We start from the raw sequence: 22448 nt of genomic DNA on the forward strand, positions 1-22448 counted from the left end.
AATTTTCAGATGATACAAAACTTAGAATAGCTGCTTTCTTCAAACTGTTTAATTTAAATCCAGATTACAAAATATTTATGATGAATGTGTGAACAAGACAAGTAAAATCCACAGAGCTCAGAAAGGTTCAGAAAGCAACATGATGTATTCAGGTATTTTTCAGAATTAACATGATATTTCAAAGGAAAACTTCAGTTTAATGTAAAGGTACTTCTGCATGAAAGGTGAAATGTGAACTCTAGTTATTAAAAGTATATTCATATGTGCTATACTTACCCTTTGCAAACCAGGTGTCTTGATAAATATCAGCCAATTGTTTTTTTGTTTTTTTTACCTTTTCCTCACCAAATACTCACATTTCTTAATGTGAGCGAGATCAGGGAAGGTTATATTGGTAACTGTGGTAACAAGCAACACATTGATGAAACACACACATTAGCCAGTGACTACAGCACACCACATGTCCACCTTGAGCAATGATAAAAGACCACCGAAGCTCAAGCGGCACAGTGCACTGCATGGAGAGAAGGGCGATTGCACAGGTAACTGTAGACTCAACAAGTCCCTGAACCAGTAGTGTTGACAGATATGTCAGTAATTGTATTGGCCTATGGAGTAATCTTTACCTGCAAATTGGACTGAAATGCTTCATAAAAACATAAAGTTTGGTGTATATTCTATGCGGTACCAGCATTGTTTTTCCCGCACATATTACAAAATGTATGCCATATAATGTACTTATATTTTGGCAAGTAAAATTGTTTTAAAGCTCACGTTTTTCTTTTCAGAATTCGACTGACAGATGGACAACAAGACAGCACTAACATTCACAATGACTGCATATGCTGTCATGGAAAACTACAAGCACTGGATGTTCACTGTATTCCTCCTGCTTTATCTCATTATTATTATTTTGAACATAGTGCTCATTACTGTCATACACCAAAACAAAGAGTTGCATCAACCTATGAATGTGTTCTCATGTATGTTATCCATCAATGAAATATATGGCAGCACTGCATTGTTACCTTCAGTTATGGCTGTGCTCTTATCTGAGACATATGAAATCTCTGTGAAGTGGTGCATGGCTCAAGTCTATTTCCTACACACATATGCAAGTGCTGAGTTTAGCATTTTAGCTGTTATGGGATATGACAGATATGTTGCCATCTGTTACCCATTATATTACCACAGCATCATGTCTAATTCAAAGGTAGTCAAGCTTCTTGCATTAGCAGGTGTATACCCCATAGTTGTGTTTGGGAGTTTTTACTCACTAACCATACAGCTGGGCTTCTGTGGAAAAGTGATGCCAAAATTATACTGTGTGAACATGGAACTGGTCAGAAATTCATGTTCACCGGCACCATACATTAGTATCGTGGGACTTGTACTTCTTCTGTTTCTTGTTGTGCCTCAAGTACTGATGATTGTTTTTTCTTATGTACAAATTTCAAGAGTATGTATGAAATTGTCACGAGAATCTCAATACAATGCTCTTAAAACTTGTATCCCACATTTATTATCGTTGATAAACTACACAATCGGTTCCCTTTTTGAAATTATCCAAACCAGGTTTAACATGAGTCATGTAGCTGTTGAGGCACGGATCTTCCTGTCTTTATACTTTATTATCCTTCCACCAATTGCCAACCCAGTGCTGTATGGACTCGGTACTCAAATAGTTAGAGTTCATATACTGAAACTGTTTATTAGATATAAGATCCTGCCAACACTGTTAGCAAAGGCAGTGACTGCAGCTTAGGTATTGAGTGTCTTATTATGCACTGCAGTGCACTTCTTTCTTTGATAATTTAGAATTGTATCTAAATTATATTAAACTGATATTTTTAATTAATGCTCATTAAGTCTTTATATTTAAAAGGGGTGATAATAATAATAACTATAGATCTTGTCATTCAAACCAATGATTCAAATTCAGAAGTGGAAAACAAAAATGTATATTTCACTTAAACACTTGAAAACGATATGCTATTGTTAATTTGATTTTACTAATTGCTTTTGCATTAACTCATATTTAATACTTAAGTTCAAAAAATTTGTATGGAAGATATTCAATATGTAAGTGTTTACTGTAGAGGATTGCATTTGCTTTTTCACATTCATCAGTAAGGCAGAGTGACTGTACATTTTAGTCATCATCGACTGAATACTTATTTTGGTTTTAGGTCTCTGTGTTTGCACAGTAAAGACTGCTTGGCTTCAAATATCAGAAAGGATGCTTTGTTAAAATTGTTTTCTGATATTGTAGTTGCGTTTAGCTGTGAGCACACGGTGGCAAAAAATGTTTTTAGGAGGATTATAATGTAACTGGTAAAAGGTTACAGTCACATACAGTGTCAGCAAGACCCTTGTAAATAATTCTTCACGCTCTTTTAGTTACTTGTGTAACCTCCCTGCACTTTTCACTTATTCAGAATTTAATATTTTGATATCAAAAGGTTAAAAACTGATATAGACAGATGGTTAGAATCACCTATTCATCATGTCATTAATTTCATGAGTCATTACTCCAAACATTTGCATGTAATTTGTTGCATTTGTGCATGGACTGTAATGATCCACTGTACCTGAAGTGGAGGAAAATATAAATGTTTTTTGAGAGATGATCATAGATGTTTTGTGAGTTTGTTTAATTACCATTTAAGCTAACACATGAATATACTGTATGTGCTTCATGAGGAAATAAACTATCAAAATTATATTTTGTTTGTGTACCCAGTTGTTCAGCAATCACATTTTATACATTTCTCACTTTTAAATGTTATCTGAGATCACCTGTAGCATCACCGTTGAATTAGATTTTGGTCAACCAAACAACTGTTAATCCTTTAAATCACTTTCATGAAGGTTAAGTGTCACTCTGGCTTCAAAGCTTCAATCCTGAAACTGCCTGACAATCACAGTGTGATAACAATATTTTCATTTTGCGAAGTACACAACTTCATCAGCACGAGGCATGTAGGTTATTCATGCTGTATTCATACTGCAGTAGTATTGCAACTTTACCAAATGGCCTGTCCTATAGTTGCACCATTCAGACTAATTTCCATTAGTCTATATGATGCAAGTTTCCAAAGTTGTTATCATAACATCTACACTAACTTTTGCAGCTTTCTCAGGGGACATATCACACTATACTGAAGGGGACGGTCATGCACATTTCCTGACAAGTATCTAACATTATTCACATTAAGAAATAATGAATGAAGCAACAATGAACTGTGCAAATCCCAAAAGTCATTCAGAGCCAACTGGAGTGGCCGCTGAAATTCACCATTGGCTTTCTGTGGGGAATCAAAGAAAAACTGAATGGTTATTAAACATTGACGACAGACACAGATGTAATCTCTGTTATCTGTGATCAGGGCAGACCTCACTGCACTTCCTGATTTAAAATGGATGAAAAACGTGAAGAGACACAACTGGCTGGATGTGTGAGGTTAAAGCACTCACTGCAAGTCAATAAGACATCACCGAAACAATTTGTAAGTTAATATCTTATCTTAGTTTGTAGGGTGTGTACGTATATAGGTCTAAATATGTTTAACAAAGCTGACTTATTCACAGAGAAAACTTCCTTAAATGATAGCATCAAAACAGCAAATTACAGACAGTGATTTTATGGTTAACATAGAACAGGAGGAGGAAGGCATACAGTAATAACTGTTCCCAATGATAGAGACAAAGGCCTGAGTTTAGTTTGGTTTAGTATCAATTATGTTCAGTTTAAATAACCACATGGTTTTAAAGTTTGTCAATACTTTGTTTATAAATGTTGATATAAACTTTTTTCACTGTGTCTATCACTATTTGGAAATCTTTCCCACTCTGTGTTAATTTTTCCAGGGAAACCAGGAAGCAGCTAAACAAATAAATACGCTCATTAGCAGTCAGTGTCTTACATCCCCCTGGAAGCAATTAGCAACTGCTTCATAATGAGAGTGAGACTATACATGACCTGTAGACAACACCAGGAGAATAAATGACCTTGGTGAAAATGTGATGTGTAAACACAATCATCAGTATTGTTGGCTAATAACACTGATTAAAAAGGGGATTCATTAAAAAGAAAAAATATTCATACGATATATTCAGGGTACCAGATTCATTAACAGTCCCAGCAGCATATCTCACACTTGTCAGCTCCAATGAACATTATGAATTTAATATCGATCTAACAAACAGCACCGCAGCCAATGTATGGATCCAATATGGCGCAGATCAAGAATAAGAAACCAGGGATAAGTTGATGTGCATAGATGTCTGTGTGAAACACTAATGATTGAGAATATTTAACATGCACTGTGAGGCCCTACTATCGTGAAATGTGGCAGCCATAATGTGGATGAGATGCAGCCTCTAAAACTTAGAGCACAAACTGATGCAAAGGTGAGAATAGACCATAGAGGTGAAATTATCATCTCTCATCCCATGCTGCTGTCAGCTGTACTACTACTCTTTATAAGATATCATCAAACTTTACAGCTGTTAAATAGCAGTGTCGGTGTGTTAAGATATACATTTCTGGTAGCTGGTGGAGTTTATGTTAGTTCTATATGTAAATATTTCCATACACTATCAAATTCAACTGAACTGCAGTATACAATAAACATAACATCGCCAACACCATTGAAAGTTATGCTTTTTAATTTTAAATCATTTGTAATTATTTGCTATATAGATATAAAACTGATTCCTGTTCTAATACCATGTTCTAATTAACATATAAATCCAGTGAACTCATTGGCATGTAGGTGAGACCACATGACTCCATTTCACAGGAGAAAACATGTAAAGTGTATAAAAGCTGCTCAGCGCAGTTAAATGCAGGTGGGGGGGGGGGCTGCACCCAAAAGTAAAGTCTCAGAGTATTTCATCTCAGATTATTGAACAAAGTGCAGGTATATTGTGTCTTTGTGTCAGCATGAAAAATCTCTCTGAAGTGACATCTTTTCATCTGTCTGATTACTATGGCATGGAGGACATGAAGCCAGTGTACTTCTGCATGTTCCTGATTATATATCTAACTATTGTTGCTGAAAATATTGCATTAATCATGGTGGTCTATCGTGAAAAAACTCTGCATGAGCCAATGTATTTGTTGCTGTGTAACCTGGCTGTGAATGGTTTGTATGGAAGCACTGCCTTACTGCCAGCTGTCCTGAGCAAGCTGCTGTCACACTCATATGAAATATCCCTACCGCTTTGTCAGACACAGATCTATGCCATACACACATTTGCCATCACTGAATTCACAATTCTAGCAGCAATGAGTTATGACAGATATGTGGCCATTTGTTACCCGCTGCCATATCATGCAATCATGTCACAGAGGCTTGTTAAACTCATTGTTTTCACATGGCTTTACCCCATGCTGGCATTTTTAATTGTTTTCATTTTGACTCTTCAGCTGAGGTTTTGTGAGAGAACCATAGAAAAGGTTTACTGTGTGAATTACTTACTGGTGAAACTTGCTTGTACAGATACATCTATTATGAACATAGTTGGCTTACTATCTGTAGTTCTATATACGATTCCACAGCTTATCATGATCTTTTATTCATATGCACATATCCTGAGGATATGTTTACTGTCATTCAGCAAATCCAGGCTCAAAGCCCTTCGGACTTGCACCCCCCACCTACTAGCCATAATTAACTACTCTATCGGGTGCTTTTTTGAAATAGCACAAAGTCGATTCAATGTTAGCCACCTGCCTTATGAAACCAAGTTGTTTTTATCTCTCTACTTTTTGATATTCCCATCCATCCTTAATCCAGCAATCTATGGTTTGAGCATCCAAGTGATAAGAGTTCGACTGTTTGGGCTTTTCAGCAGAAAAAGTAGGCAAGTAGAAATGATGTAGCCCAGAGGGCTGTTGTTATTTATTGTGCACTAGTGAAGTGTCGTGAAGACTGATGCCTGTGGAACAAATGGCATTACTTCTCTCCCCTGTTGTTTAATCATATTTGCTGTCCCATTACTAAAACAAGAACAAAAATCAGCCAGTGCACAGAAAAACATGGGGAGTGTTGAATTCGTGTAATGACATGTGCAACTCCTAGAGGATTAACAGGCTGAAGCTCAGACTTTATGCAGGCATATACAGTCATGTACTGAGTTTCAGTTAGTTTGTCTGTTCCACTGTGGATCCTGGATTATAATGAAGAACGCTGTAAAGCCATATTTTCAGCGCTGTCTTCATTTCATTTGTTGTGCTGGAGTACACATACCACTGGAATTTTAGAACACACCTTTTGTCTTTCATACTTTGTCCTGCCTGCACTGCAAATTCTAAAATCACCACTGTTTATTTCATTATCCTGGTTGGTCCAGTGTTTTTAATTGCAAATAAATGCAAAAATTAATGTTTTTTTGTGTTTAGATCATAAACCATACATTTGCAGTGCAGTGTTTTGGTTAACTGTATGTTATCCTCCTTGAGTTTGAACAGGATTTACTCATTTTTCCCCTCCTGACTTCAAGTGCCACAGTCAATTGAGGATACAAATGAACTTTCACTGAAAGGAGTCTTGTTTTTAACTGAAAGCTTCTATATATAATTAAATATAGTGTGCAAATCATGATGTGTTCCTTTTTGTATAATTTGCTAAAATTAATAAAGCACAGATATTCTGTCACTAGGTCAATGCTTGAGGTTTTTAGTATCGTCTTTCCATTCTTTGGTTTTGCTTCTTGTTGAAAAAACATTTGAATGGAAATTTTGACAAGCACAATTAAAACATTCGATGAGGGTTTTAATATGTTCCAAACCATTTGTGCATCTTGTATGTGAAATCACAAAAAAGTACTTCATGGGGAAACAGATAAATTTACCATGTCAATGACAGATTGCATGACTGATGTAGTTGGCTGTTGTGTGTTGAAATGATTTATTTGTGCCTAACCACGTGTGTTCATAAATACAGTTATAATAATATCACTATCATTTGTGGGTTTTATTTGTGGTACAGCTACCTCTGTATTTCCAAATCTTGTGGCTTTTAATTAGTCTCAAAACCCATTTATATTATTTGATCTTACAGTATTATTTATGGAGACCCAACATTCCTCCATGAGCAAGCATGTGGTGACAGTGGCAAAGATAAACTGCCTTTAACAGGTCAAAACCTCGAGCAGAACCGGGCTGTCTCTCATTTCAGCACATAATTTAAGGCTCGCTAACATGCACTGGTGCCACTCATCCCCCAAAGAGTTTAAAGACAGAGAACAGAGATTTGTTCTTTATTTTGAATTACCAGCCAGCTGTAAACTACAACTCCCATTCTACAGCAGGACATCTGCCATTAACCCTGGCACAGCGACAACTAGACATGTGCGATCAGTGGTCACCAGGAGGCTCATTTGGGTGAGACCCCCTCGGACACATGTCATAAACTCATTGTTTTGCCATTAAAAATTGGGTCCTAATCACCTCTGCACCAGATGGAGGCCCAGCAGGAAGACAGGGGGCCATGCCCTGAATCTCTGCCCCACACAGAGTGGGAGAAAGATGGGCCAGAAGGGGAGCCCCATACTCTAGACTGGACCTCCTGTGGATACACCTCTGGATGAATTCCTAATGTTGTCCATGATTAATTAGAGACACATGTAATTACACCATTAACAGGCTTTTGATTTGGACATTTATCACATTAGATGAATATTTAAAAGTCTCCTATACAGCCTATTTCAGCCTCTCCTCTACATCAGCGATTACCTTTGCATTGCATTTGCATCTCACAGTAAATATACAGTATAAAGGTCTAAACAGTCAGCCTAAACATCACTCCCAAATCTAACAGTGAAAATAGTGATAAATATGGTCTGCAAGGGATGAAGATGTCTTGCCACCCCTGAATATGTAATGATATTCATAAAGAGACCACTTACTGGGGACACAGGAAAAACTGTTTCTTAGCAACAACATACAGAGTCTTACAAGCAACATCTTTAGAAATTCTGACCAGATTGGCCACGTTATGAGTCTGCTTCCCACGGCTGAGTATCTGGGTGTCTCGTCTTGCACAAATCCCTCCCTTCAACTAACGATACATACTGCATATCAAAAAAATAAAAAGATAAAAAATAAAGAGAATAGAACAAGTTTATAGTTTGTTGCTAAGCCAAATCTCGACCCTTTTGTTCGGTTCAAAATGTTGTCATATAATTAATGTCTGAAAATCCATCAAGGTTATAGGTCAAGTCTTATTTTTCACACAAAACTGCCTTTTAGGCTTTTTTTTTATATTTATGTGACAGTTGTCCAAGTTACTGTGCAGTGGACTCTGTATACTTCAAAGGTCATAAACTGGTCAACCCTGCTATATAATTCTCATTTTCCAGCCAGCACTCAGAAACCATTTCACAGTTGATGAGAAAACACTGATAGCTCAGGAGCATTAAAAAAATCTTATGTCCGTTTCATGTAACTAACTGGGGAGTCCTGTTCATGACTCTGTATCCTGGGATTACTGAATATCATAAATGTTACATTTAGTGAAGAAAAAAAAAATCACAAAGCCAACAATGAAGTGGAAATCAATTCAAAATGAAACTACCTTATAAATAATGTAGCATTCTGCTATACTTTCCTCTGAGGCTATTATCCACATCTGTTCTGGTGCAAAGAAATACTATAGACACTTTAATGCATGAGGTCCATTTTGCCATATATAAGTGAAGTTACTGGTGTTAGACTGAGTGTGATTTTTGTAGTAAAATCTTAAGCAACTATCCTCTTCATCCAAAAAGGCCTAAAAACATTACCATTCACTAATAAGTGATGTTTGTTTCTCCCTATCATTAATTACAGTTGATCAAACACAGCAGATGACTTAAAAGCATCACTCAGTAAAGAGCTTGTAGGGGCAAAACATTATCTTCTGGGTACAGCACTTTCAGGAGTATCATCAACAACAAAATAAAAACAATTAAATAAACATTTTAAGCGTAACATGATCATTGTGATTAAAAAATTATTCATCAGAATCTCACTATTGTTCTCTGGTCTCCAAGTCACCCCATTAAGGTGAAAAATACAAGTATTTAAACTCTTGAAGACCGAGACATTTGTAGAGATTACTGATGGTAAAGATAATGCAGCACAGTTTGCTGTCACCAACTGATTGGTCCTTGAGGAGTGCGCCTGTGAACCCATGGCTTTGCTGCAGTGGGGGAAGAGGCCAGTTGAAAGGCTTTGCTGCCCTCTTGTGGTGATAAGATGAGCCATTTATCCAGCTATATCAGTGTACCTTGCAACAGACTTTCCATGGATCTCAACATGTTTGCTATGTGTGCCCCATGTGTCATGGAGGGCATGACAAGCTGGGAAGTATGTACAAACAAAGGGAACTAAGGAGATGTTTCTATTCATAATTCTGTGCTGTACCTGATGAGTTGTTTTTCACAAAAGTCACTGCAGGCTTGGTGGGGCCGGGAAGCAGGTCAAAGAGCTAAACAGTGGGCAGGGAGAAGGAACAGACAGTGGGTAAGTCACAATCTGGTGGATCTGGACGCTTGAACAGGAGGAGGTTTTGTCACCGACACTCCTTCCTAAATGTGAAGCTGTGGTAATCTTAGTTTAGCATCAAGACTGAACACAGGAGGAAACAGGTAGTCTGGCTCTGTCCAAAGGTTATCTGTGCAAAAATACTTTAATATGCAAACGTTATAAATAAATAATAAGTGACAGTATAAATGCTACATTGGGGTTTTATAGGAGTTCACAGCTATTTATTGGCTGGGCACAGTAACGTCCTGGAGTCTTGCTACTGTGTGGTTGCCAGGTATCTAGAGGAGAATCCTGGCCAAGAAATAATCTAATGCATAACCCACTGTAAAACCACAACTTGTCATTTTTCAATTTGGTTTTTGTACAAATTAAACAAATAAGATATAATTAAAAGAAGAAAAGTCAAAGTAAACCAGCTCCTGGCTGTGGCTTCTGATTTAACAGGCATCTTCCCATCTAATGCTCAGCAAGAAAGCAAATAATTTGCATATTTTACATAATGGTGACCTATTCCTTCAAAATCTCTAAGAGCTAAATGCAGGCAACTGGACTTTGTTCAGGTTCTCGAAGATATTGCACCTCTCATTCGAAAGATTTCTTAAGTTAACTTTTTATTTGAGGAACCCTTTATACAGTCTGTCATCAAATCTTCCACTGTGTCGGTGGGAGTGCTCTCTGTGTTCTCTGACAACTTGTCCCCAGCCTCTTTAAATTTAGCGTTCAGTCAGGTCCTCTGTTTGCACTCGGCTGAAAAAGACGTTACAAAGGTTCAGTGGACAAATGCACAGAGATGTTATAGGTGTTATATGTGTTTATATGTGTATAAGGATATAATACAGTTTGCATGAACTAAACTAGAATAGACCAATAATAGTTTGCTATGCATCTTTTAGGGAGGAATCAAGCGCAACATGAACACAGTAACATATTCTTCACTTAAACAATCCTGGCAAAGTTAATAAGAAAAGTATTAAAAATTTAAAAAAATTAAAACACAGACATGGCCTGCACCTGAATGTTACCTTCCACTTGCTTGTTGTAAAGAATAGTGTGATCTGCATGTCTTCATGGCTGGACTCCTGCCGCTCTCAACGGCTTCTATGTTTATTCTATGTTAAAAATATGAGATTCCCCTTTGTTGTGCATACTTACACTGCAGATAGGGCACCAGCCTCCTGTGTTGATCCCCCTCTGTGTAATTCTGTTAATTATAACTTACCATATCCTGTAAGAAGGCCTTAGGCTTTTTATATACCAAGTTTCTGTGTTTTATGTTTGCATATTATTATCATCCTCTGAGTAAACCTTGTTGGGCTGCCTGGAGTAATGTCTAAAAATAGTAATTTAAATGTGATTATGAGAAAAAAAAACATTTAACAATGGGTCTAATGTGTGCCCATGCCATACTTTATTTAATAAAAAAGTAATGTAGCTACAATATGGCACACCTCAGGAATGTCAGTCAATTTCAAATGGCATGGTAATAATGTGTTTTAGTTATACAAAGCATGCTTGTACATTAAACACTTAATAAATACAATTTTTCTTCTTTTTGTTGTGAACACTTAAAAAAATCAACTTTTCTGTGGTAAATTGTAAAATAAGTCTTAAAAAGACAACGTGGTAGAGGGGTGGACACCAGGATTCTCTGGACCAAACACACTTAGAAATACAAAACTGTTTTACAAACAATCAGGTAGACAGCATGCATACAAAAATAGACAACTATTCTGATCATTCCTTAAGTAATTTACAATACTAGTTCATTATTGCCAAGCATTATATTTTTGTGCTCCTGTTTTGAGGAATAGCTTGCTTTCTATATCTTCCCTTGTCTCTGTCTGAAAAGTACAATGTACATTCACAATCACTGAGGCACAGCACTTGATTTACAATTTTATACTGTAAGTACCCCAAAACGTTGTTGTTGTAGTAATGTAATGTTCAATATGTATATATATGTTTAACACCCTGTACACTCAGAACATACTCATTAATCATACACACATGCATAACAAAATGTTGTGTACATCCAAGATAGCTTTGCTTTTAATTCCCCCATCAAACCTTACTGGGCAGCTGTACACAACTCCAGCATGATGTTGAAAACGATTCACCAGAAGCGAAGGGGGGCGGCCATGCATGTGAGCGATGAATTACAAAGCTTTCCACAAGTCCTCGATGCAGACACAAAGTGCTTATTTGCTGTTCAGAAACCCTGTGACTCTACAAGTTTCTTTATCGAGCCAGACATCCTTTTTTTTGCCTTTTTTGAGAGCCGTCATCTTTAAGAGAGTGAGATCGGGCGAAGAGGGACACCGTGTCTTTGTGCTTCCACACAGCAAGTGAGGTTGAACGAGCAGTAGAAGGAGAGGAGATGGAGAGCCGAGCAGGGAAATTATGGTTTTTGGTGCCTTTTATCTCCAGCAAGGGGATGCCAGCTGTGTGAGGCACAGGCAGAGGCAATACGGTCAAGGTTTTATCAACACACTGATTCTCTCAGGCTACCCTAAAAAACCCAACGACCGGTTTGTGTCTTGAAGAGGGACATTCTGCAAGGAGATGAAAGTACTAATTAGTAATTGGCAAATACAACACATATGGAAAAATATAAATGCTCAAAAGATATTGTTATACCTTCAATGAGCTATGGAGGATCCGGAGGCGATGAAGTTTGTCATTTAGCAGGGGGTCATTAACTCGGCGGACAAATGAGCGCTTATACTCCAGGCGGCTGGCTGATCTGTGGTCAGCCGAGGAGGACAGACTTGTCTGCTCCAGAGCCCGGTACAAATCCCCAAGAGAGTCTGCCTGCATCCTGCAGTCTCGTCCATGGCCTGACAAGAAGGACAAGCAATAATTGACAAGATTATACAGTAAACTAAACTCAAGGATGAGGATTACTTTTTTTTACAGCAGAATACAAGTAAACACCAGGGAGAAGAGGGGCCTCGGTAAGAGAGGTGACCAAGAATCTGATGGTCAGTCTGGCTGAGCTCCAGAGATCCTGCATGAAGCTGGAGAAACTTCCAGAGGGATAACCATCACTGCAGCACTCCATCAATCTGGGCTTTATGGCAGTGTGGCCAGACACAAGTCTCTCCGCAGTAAAAGTTTGCAATGAGGCTCCTAAAGGTCTCTGACTGCGAGGAACAAGATTCTCTGGTTCGATACAACCATTCATTCAATTTCAATCATTAGTGGGTATTGATGAGGAAAAAGACATTTTTGGATTTTAGCATAAGGCTTGATTGAAGGGGTCTGAACACTTTCCAAATGCACTGTACATTTACTATTTTTTTTAAACTGAATAAACACACTTCAGAAACATAAAGTTTAACAAAATATTTTAGTGATGAATCTGTCACCGAAGCTAATAATTAATAATAATAAAAAGCTAGTATATGGGATGAAACATGTGTCACTAAAAACACTAGAATTTTTTATTCAGATTCAGTTTTTCAATGCAGTTAATCAAGTTAAAATATACAACTTCAAATTATGTGCTTTAAATTCGATCATTTTTTTAATGCAATTTTTCAAATATAAAGGATTCAAATAAAGTTTCTAATGACACATATTTCTTCCTATAATCAGTGGCTGGTCAAGGGACTCAAAAGTAACAAGAACATTATTTTCTGGAAAAACATGTTGCTGCTGAGTTTTTCATGGCGTGAGCACCACAAAAATAACAAAAAACATTTTCAACCCTGGGGCAGTTTTATTGATTTGAACGCCAGAGGCAAAGATTGAGATGAAGATCTGAGATGAAGATCTGTCTGTATATACAAATAACTGTAATGGAATAAAAAGTACAATATTTGCCCCTGTATTGTAACAGTGTAAGTATAAAGTGGCATAAAATTAAAATACCCATGTAAAGTACCTCAAATTTGTACTTCAATACAGTACTTGAGTAAATGTTACTCTGCTTGCTAAAGAAGACAAAAGACTGAGTTTTTATAATTTGGGTGAATTGAACCTTTAGTTTACCTCTAGTGTAAAATCTCAACATACTGTAATATAAAAGTTCTTAAAACAAATTAAACTGTAATTGTAATAAATAACTATTTTAAACATTAAATTTAAAGGATTTTAGAAATGAAAGTTTTCTGTGTTTAAGTTTTAGAAACCATCCATTGTTCTTCCTGTTGTTCGTGTTCCATGTCACGCTGTTATATATCAAAGTAATGTGAATCTTCTCTTGTTTACTCAGATAATATAGATATTTATATAGATATTATATAGATATAATCTTCTTCGCAGACTCCCATGGTACACATTTGTGTTCTTTTTATATCATTCTGTGTTATGTTTTCTTTATGGTATTTTCTTCAGGATGAGCAATAAGGGAAAAACACACAGCTCATATATCATTCTAATAAACTACCAGGACCCCTCTTCTCTCCTGTTTACATACACTGCCCCCTGTTGGCATGATACTAACATTACACTAGAGTGCTGAATCTGTTCGTCGTCACACTATTTTGTGTTTTAGAAGCAGGGTGGCACGTTCTGAAGCTTTGGGGCTGTGCTTTGAAATGTATCATGCTTTATTTGCCGCCTGTTTTGTGTTTATGTCTCATCTTTACAGGCAGTGGTGGAGAGAGTGAACGGTAGAGCAATGGATAAATGAGGACAAGGAGAGAGGACCCTTGGGCGTGTTACTTTATTCTGTTCAGAATTCAACATTAACACGGGCTGAAAGGATTGCTCCTCGCTTCACCATCCAAACCCTGCCAAGAGGCACAATAACATCTCGATCGGGCAGGAGAGAGAGAGAAAGAGAAAGAGTGAGCCTGAGTGTATGAGTGAGAGAGAGAGTGGACTGCCAAGATACATCAGAATCAAATAAGACACAAAATTTCCTCTCACTTAGTCAAGTGCCCTGGAGGTCTTCAAGGGGCAGCAAATGGGCTGGCTTCAAATCCAATCCAATAAAGCAATAATAGCCAGTATTCAACCTCTGACATTTGCTGGCTCTGGCTGTCTGTTAGCAGCTTTAATAAAATAACTGACGACAAATAAGTGCACTTGCTCAGAACTATGCAGATGAAAAGCCTGACCTACAAATAACAGTTAGCAGAAAAGGTCCTTACATTAAGAACAAGTCAGGATGAGCTCAGAGATATTTTTCAGTGTGATACCTTGATCTTCTCTAATGGTTTACTCAGTGCTTCCCAGCCCTGCTAAAGTTTCCATTCATCAACATTTCCTGTCATGTTTCAGATGTTCCTCATTTGAACAGATTTTAAACTGGACGTCATTTAACATTGATGATAAAATACTTTTTCATACAAGACCTAATGATCCTGGAATTCTAACAGCAGTACGGTACTTTGAGCAATCTATTTTGACTTCTTGCTAATTAATTTTCACACAGTCTCAATGGCAGCACCTGCTGTTAAAGGTGCTATATGTAACACAGGTTGCTGCGGAGCATGTCTTGTGCATGCAGTTTATATTAAATATCAGTTCATTTGTAAATGTGAATGGTTGCAACCAATAATTATTTTTCTGTTGGTCATTTTTTTGCAATTAATGGACGTGTCCTGTAGTTAAAAAGTGGTGAACATTTTCCATTATATTTTCCTAAGGTGACCACATTGATGGATGACTGAAATGTATAATTGACAATCAAAATTGTTGTGAATTAATTTTCTGTTGATCAGCTAATTGATCAGTTGGCTGATTGTTTTAGCTCTAACATAATGCAATATATTCTCAAACTTACAATTTAAAATGTCTGTTCTTGTGGTGCATGTAAGTCTGACCTGTGTCTCTGGCCCGGTCCAGATGGTAGTGCTGGGTCTCTCTTGGATCCGATACAGCGGCGGTGGCGGCAAGGATAGCGTGGAGCCCACTGTCCCTGGGTAGCGTGAAACTGCGGGGTTTTCCTCCTGCGTCTGAATCGATACTGGCTCTGAGGGGCAGAGGCAGGGCTCTGTATTGTTCCTGCAGCAGGCTGCGTGGTGCAGGCAGGGTGGACTGCCTGCGGTACTCCATTGCCAGTTGGTCTCTGTCCTCGGGTAGCAGGGATTCCTCCACAGGAAATGTCTGGAGGTAGTGCATCCTGGTGCTGCTCTCCATCTGCTCCTGCCAAGAGTTTCGATGGCTGCTCGTCTTCTGCCCAGGGGAGATGCTGTGGTTGCTTCCCTCCTGAGGCTCAGAGTGGAACTCTTCATGAGAAGAACGGGACTGGAATGTGTCAGAGGAGGAGAGATGGCCACGTTTTGGTTCCAAGTATGGACTCACCTACGTACAAATAGACAGTTAGAAAGTAACATAGGGTGATATCTACTAGATCTATTCATCTAAGGGCTGGCAGACTCACTGAGGATGCTCTGGGATAGGTGTCATAAGGTGGTGGCGGACTGTCCTGTTTTGGCATCGAGGGCATCTCCATGTCCTCATGATCGCTCTCACTCCAGTAATCTGTCAACAACAGATGGTGTCACATTTTATTTCTATAAGCAGAGCAAAATCAAATGCAGTAGAAAGGACTACGAGAGTATATTTCAGATGTTTATAGCTGGTACAAATCATAAACACATCAAATTTATGATTGAAATTGATGTTGAATTGCTGTGTCAAGGCAGAATGATCAACCCTGAAAGGTTCAGCTGCAGTGTCGGTGTAATGTTGGTGTGACGCAGATAAATCTAGGTCTGAGTACTGTTGAGGGTGAGGATGAATCTCAGATGCAATAACTTCCTATTAAGTCTCCTGGAGGTGTTAAGGGTCTAATTTAGCAACTTGTCTGTGAAGGTAGAAGCCCCCTCTACATAAAACCAATGACACACCTGCTCTCACCCGCCCACCTTTGCTAGGTTTCTACATAGGCTCCTCTGCTCTGAATAGCTCAGGGGCACCGAAGGGGGGGGGGGGTATTTCCTGTCCATATGTAAGAAGCCAAAGACCACCAGTATATGAAAATAAAAAGTATGCCTTCTTCCCGTAAAATTAGCATTTCTATACAGCACAAAGCAGAGAAGCTTGAATAAGAGGGGAAACTGCAGAGAGGTGTTAAAGCCTCTGCTGCTGATCTGGAAATAAGATCTGTTTATTGAGTTCTCTGGTTTCACCAGGTTATTGTATCAAATCACACAATACATTCCAAGGTTATAATTTAAGCAGTTCAATTCCACATTTATTTCCTTATAACCCCTCCAACTTTGACAGTCAACTACCAGCAAACTAGAAGTCAAACAGTCAAAAAAAAGAGTAACATCTTATGTATAAATGGAGGTTCAAGACAAAAAGTAACCGGCCAACTCTTCACTTTAAAGCAAGTCTGCAAAACTAAAGCTGAAACATGCGCACACTTAATATGCTAACCAGCTACAGACATGATATTAAATATCCACAGCAATTTGGTCCTATACCAGATTTATTATTCATGTGTCAATCATTATTTAAACAGCAGTGCTTTCTAGAAACATATTAAGCGGTAAAGTGCAATTGGCAGATTTATTTTGTTGGTTGGGTGTTAAAATGAAGCCTGTAGCTCTGAGCTGCCAGTTTGGAGGTATCAGATGGAGCTGAAGGTGCACGTACAATGTGATGGAAAATCACTTATGTGAACCTGTGAGAGTAAATTAAAACCTCACCAAATGGAGACAAGGTAAAATAATTATCCATGCATTAGTCATTACTTATTTATATGTGATTCCTCCATCTAAAAGTAACAGCGTGATGTCTCACTGCTTAATCTCAACATTTTTATGTAACTGTTGACCAGCAGCCTGTAACAGAATCTTTTGCAGCACCGTGAACAGAGACTGTGACTAATCTCACCTTGTTCCTGCCGAATTTTCTCCTGCTCGGAGTAGCCAGCCACTGCCATACTGAGACGACTCAGCCACCTGTGTGGGAGAATAACAGCCATGACATGACGCAAAGCAGTCTCACATCTAATAAAACATCCTGTGCTTGTGTGTGTGTGTGTGTGTGTGTGTGTGTGTGTGTGTGTGTGTGTGTACAAAACTGCTCAGTTTCAAGGTGGACTTTCCCACAGGGGGTTTAAACGTAGGTGCAGATGTGAGAGCGTTTACGACTATCACAACCTCATTAACTTACCGGGACATGTCGTCTACGTTTTCCGCTGCAAAGTAGAAGGTCTTTATCTTCGGATGGCAAGCCTTGAAAGCACTGAAAGGGAACCAAGGGTATATTTAATGAAATGCAAGCCGAGCGCAGGGACATATAGCGCACGTTAACATATGAATGCAGACGACTGCCAAGATTAACTGGCACATGATTACACATACTCTAATCCAGACTGACACAAAACAGCAAGACTTTGCATCATAAGATAAATGGCTCTGTTTATTTTTGGCAAGTTTAAGACAAGTACACACATAATTATGAATAAAATAACATAATGTCCCCATGATCAAAAAACCTGAATTCACTGGCATTAACCCAATAGTGAACAATAAACCCATCAATAAATAGATAAACAGCTATATGCCACCAAGTATATACAGTATACTGTATACAGTAGCACATGATTAATATTTGAACCTTACTGAACTGTCTATTTGGGATTTACAAGCACTTCCTTTGGTTACTTTTTACTTTCTTACTTACTTCTACTACTACTACTAAGCTTCAAAAGCGTAATGATTACGCTCACGTTTTTATCTTATGGTAATTTATTGAAAGATCTTTATCTTTTGTTGTTTCCTTAAAAACTCACATCTGCTCACTTTAACTCAACCTTGAGGCTGCGACAGCGCAGCCAGGGAAGGAAGTTGTGCACCATTTTTCCCATGTGGTCTGAGTCGTCTGTCTCTTTATTAAGTGGAAAAGGGATTTGTGCCAAATTTTGATTCTTTCAACATAAAAAATTCAGCTGTGCAAGTAAACTGCTTTCACAAGTTAAGTGCCTCACTCTTTGATCCGCCTCTCCATCTTTCTAAACTCTCTCCATCACTAAAGGCATCAGCACACATTCTGGCGCTGCAGGATCCAACACTCATTATTACTATTATTATCATAATTACTGTTATTATTATTATTGTTGATGATAATGGCATGACCTAGGGGCATTACTATTATTATTTTCACTATAACAATCAACAGTATATTCAGCTGTTTCTGGTCTCTCTCTCTTCTTTCTCTCCCTTTAGCCCTATACAAATAAAATTGAAGTTGAATTGAATTCACAGCTGCTTCTTATTCTTCAACTCAGATTTAAATTTATATAAAATTCTATACATAAAGCCATTAATAAATGCATCTGCTGTCCTCCTGTCTGCTTACTAAAATGTTTTTGTTAGTGAGTCAGGCATCCTCCTCTGTAAATTGTCTGTTTTGAATACTCAGTCGCCTAAGATATTAAATATATCTGCCAAGAGCCAATTTACACAAGTTTATCTCAGCTCCGACAATACATTCGCAGGATTTTATCTTCATAGGTATCATGAAGTCTATGCTGTTAGCTCTGTGAATTTTATTGTATGTAAGATTTTTGTGTTTAGTTTTGTCTAATTTTGAGGCTCAATGGAAAAGCAATGCAAATCTATGAAATTTGATGTTTGGTGTCCAGATGAAAAATCGTTACTCACAACTTCCTTCTGCACTCAGTGGCACGATCAATCTTGAACTCTGGGAGGCTGACAAAGCCCTCTGCCTTCTCATCCTGTGATAAGCCACAGGAGAGTGAAAATCAAAGCGCCACATGATGAATAAAATCAAAAATAAAGTCAAAATGATCTTAATCACCTCCTCATTCATGTACCAGTACAGGCACGTGTCTTTCAGGATGAACCAGTACTTCTTCCACTTCTGCGAAAAATATGTTTTAGCGTCCTTCTTTTTCCACAGCCAGCCCTCACAGTCCCCCTGACCCAAGTCCCGGCAGGAAATCCGTCGCTTACTGATTGAAGACATGGGGCTTTCAGCTGCAGTCGCCAGCAGGGGAACAAAACAGACAAGGGGGTCTTCGTGAAAAACCTGCTCATCTTTGAGTCTGAGTACAAATGAGTGCTCAAGTACAAACTCCTTAAACCACTGCTCCTACCTTTACTCTTCTTCTTTGATCTTGACAGCAGTGAGGATCGCTCAAACACCTGTGATGGAAACAAAGAAAACAGAGTGATGACATGCCAGTGCTGGTACAGGCTCCTACTTCTAAAAAACTAAATTCACAGACACAAGGGACTGACATGGTAGAGGGACGCAGAGTCAGAGCTGGATGTGGACAGGGAGACTTCCATCTGGAGGGCAGGGACCAGTGTGTAATGGGTGGGGCTCCCTCCTCGCTCAGTCTTCCTCCTGTTCTGACTCAGGCTGCGTCCCAGCAGGAAGTCCTCTCCTGGAGTTTTATCCTCACTTGCAAAACGCAGTAAGGAATTCTCTGCAAAGACACAACAGAGGCAAACTCATTAAGTGCAGCACAGACTTTATGAAATGAATTTATCCTTTTATATATAATTTTAAAACGAAATGCTCTGCTCTGTATCATAAGATGCGACACCATTTAAGTAACCTAAAGACGTAGCTGAATTTTCTATCTTTTAACACATATTAGTTGCTAGAATAGTTTATGTCACAAAACGGACAACACTTTGTCTGTGTAATCTACCGTAAAACTAATGAGCTGCCTGTGATCAGTGGATGCTGACATTTCAAAAGGCTTCAACTAGAGTATTTGAAAGGCATTAAAAAAATCTACAGAGGAAGGCTGTTGTCAGGCAGGAAGGCCGCAAAATTTCCAAACACTGTCTCTTGTAGATAAATATAGCAGCATCACTTTTTTGAAAAGCCCAGAGGAGCAACGTATCAGCACCATCCCCTGAGGAAACAAACACATCACTCAAGCTTGTCTTTGAGACTGAAATAAAGCAATGCAGTCTCCTCCCACTCCATTTACCACCTAGCTCAACGTTCACTGACAACATGTGAAAATCTCAGGAAAATGTATTTCTACCGTTGCCAAAGCAACAGTGTACTTTTTATATCCAAACACGGGGAAATGGCAAAACTGAGAGCAAGAAAGAGAGAAAAAGGGAAAGAGGGATGAAGGGAAAAGTGATAGATTATGAACATAAGGAGGAGAGAGAGAGGCAGGACCTGATATCCAGCATGTTATGAGTTTTGACAGGCCAGCTCATCCTTCTACTTTTTGGCTCAGAGATCTGAGAGGGTGAGGATATAATGAGATATCCACCCACTCACCTCGGCTCCCTCTGTCCCTCTCTGTCCTCCTTCTTTCTGTGCCTCCCTTTCTTTCTCTCCCTCTCCCACTGCCTCCCACTCACCTCTCCGGCTCTCTCTCTTCAACTTGGCCAGGTCTTCGTTGTCTCCCACCCAGTTGTATTCCACTGGCATTGAGATGGGCCTGAGCCTGCCTGGAGCACAGGGAACGTCAATATTACACAGCTGCCCACACACACACACACACACACATATCAAACAGCCACAGACATCTCAGAAATGTACAGACGTCACATTCACAGGGTATTGAGCTATTGGCTCTCACAATTACAGCAGTGAGTCCTCAGAGGGGGGAGGGGGGGCTGAGGTCTTACCATAGGTGGGAGTGCTCCCCCTGCGCACTGATGACACCTCTTGGTTCTGGTCATACTCGTAACAGTACAGTATCGCATCCTCCTCCACCAGAGGAAATCGCCGCCGACACTCCTGGTCTAGGTAGGAGTTTGGTGATTCAGATCCCTCTGCGACATGGACGTCCGATGGCAGATCGTCACCTGGCAGATTTCCCTTGTCATCTCTGCCGTAACGGAAAGTAGGAATTAATTTTAAAATCACTTATGATCATAATAAAACAAACAAAGCAATGGCGCAATCAGAATGTACCGCAGGGTGAAAACTTAACATCTTTCTCACGTAAGCTGTAAAAATAGAAGTTGAAAGGATAAGACTAGCGCTGTTCTATATATTTGTTCTTGTCAACAAATCCTGTGAGAAGACCAAAACCAACAATGTGTTAGTCCATATATCAATACTTTCTCACTTCTCAAGCCTCTCTGCAGCTCTCAGCCCCAAGCTAATTCGTTCCTAATTAAGATTTTTTTTTATATATATATATATATATATATATATATATATATATAAATTATCTCCTAAAACGGTTCGGCACTTAGTTTTCAGCAAACATTATTCAGACAGGGACAAATGGTGCATTTGTTTTGGACTTCAGCTTCAAATGAGTACAGATTTTTATAATGACAGATTTGTAAAATGTATCGACTCAAAATTAAGTACAGAGTCAGTGTCCATGTTCATCGTTCACTCTGTGATTTTGGATGAAAACGGAGCTCTATGCCACAGACCAATAATCAGGCTTTGGCAGTGGCCAACTTGTTAGTAGGATAATTTAATTGTTGGCTTGGTCTTTTAATGGCATTTGTTGACAGTAAGATTTAGTTTTAGTTTTAGGTCCCTTACTTTACAATTAGTGAAAAACTTACATTGCATGGATCTGTGTGGCTGCAATAAGGCAGAATGGCGCTGTGAACTAACAGCATACTTACATGATATGCTTTGTCTGTGGATAACTAAAGTGAGCAGGATGCATCCTCTTGAGACAGTGTTTGTCTGTATAAAATTTCATGGCAATCCATCCAATAAATGTTGAGATTTCAGTCTGCTCCAAAGTGGTGGACCGAGTTCACATTCACACATTAAAGTCTATAGTTTATATTGTTCACATTCAGTGTTTCACAGGTAATTGCACTGTTTCTATCCATGAGGCCTGACAAATGTGATGAACAATTTAAATTGTGCATTGTTTACATCCATGTTTGTGCGTTGCCACCACCGCAACATGAAAGTGGTAGCAGGAATTTGTATTAAGTTGCAAGTTGCATGTGTTCATTTGCATGCAAAAAAAAACAAAAAAAAAAAACTTATTGATCCATAGTGCTACTAGTGGTCAAGG

General features: G+C 38.6%; 3 protein-coding genes across 6 annotated transcripts in view; 2 read left to right on the plus strand and 1 right to left on the minus strand.

Moving 5' to 3' along the window:
- The first annotated feature begins 802 nt into the window (after window positions 1-802).
- On the plus strand, window positions 803-1765 carry LOC130181964 (olfactory receptor 52D1-like). Its single transcript, XM_056396458.1, has one exon. It carries the CDS (start codon window positions 803-805, stop codon window positions 1763-1765), a length of 963 nt encoding a protein of 320 aa, XP_056252433.1.
- A 3183-nt stretch (window positions 1766-4948) lies between these two features.
- On the plus strand, window positions 4949-5890 carry LOC130182803 (olfactory receptor 52L1-like). Its single transcript, XM_056397953.1, has one exon. It carries the CDS (start codon window positions 4949-4951, stop codon window positions 5888-5890), a length of 942 nt encoding a protein of 313 aa, XP_056253928.1.
- A 5034-nt stretch (window positions 5891-10924) lies between these two features.
- The window catches only part of LOC130182991 (connector enhancer of kinase suppressor of ras 2-like), a 29926-nt gene continuing 18402 nt past the window's right edge, over window positions 10925-22448 (minus strand). For all 4 annotated transcript variants that reach the window (XM_056398267.1, XM_056398266.1, XM_056398265.1 and 1 more), the window contains exons 11-22: window positions 21076-21278; window positions 20806-20895; window positions 19711-19901; window positions 19566-19614; window positions 19268-19446; window positions 19111-19184; window positions 17618-17689; window positions 17336-17403; window positions 15873-15973; window positions 15313-15793; window positions 12176-12375; window positions 10925-12090 (exon numbers count right to left, since the gene is read on the minus strand). In XM_056398267.1, the coding sequence (XP_056254242.1) occupies window positions 12043-12090; window positions 12176-12375; window positions 15313-15793; window positions 15873-15973; window positions 17336-17403; window positions 17618-17689; window positions 19111-19184; window positions 19268-19446; window positions 19566-19614; window positions 19711-19901; window positions 20806-20895; window positions 21076-21278 (1756 nt within the window). In that variant the 3' untranslated portion in view covers window positions 10925-12042. The remainder of the gene's footprint in view (window positions 12091-12175; window positions 12376-15312; window positions 15794-15872; window positions 15974-17335; window positions 17404-17617; window positions 17690-19110; window positions 19185-19267; window positions 19447-19565; window positions 19615-19710; window positions 19902-20805; window positions 20896-21075; window positions 21279-22448) is intronic.

This window comes from Seriola aureovittata, chromosome 15 (genome assembly GCF_021018895.1).
Source record: "Seriola aureovittata isolate HTS-2021-v1 ecotype China chromosome 15, ASM2101889v1, whole genome shotgun sequence".
Taxonomy (NCBI): Eukaryota; Metazoa; Chordata; class Actinopteri; order Carangiformes; family Carangidae; genus Seriola; species Seriola aureovittata.

Bases quoted from the DNA above. Each gene is read 5' to 3' on its own strand.
- LOC130181964 (XM_056396458.1), top strand. From the start codon at position 803: ATGGACAACAAGACAGCACTAACATTCACAATGACTGCATATGCTGTC.
- LOC130182803 (XM_056397953.1), top strand. From the start codon at position 4,949: ATGAAAAATCTCTCTGAAGTGACATCTTTTCATCTGTCTGATTACTAT.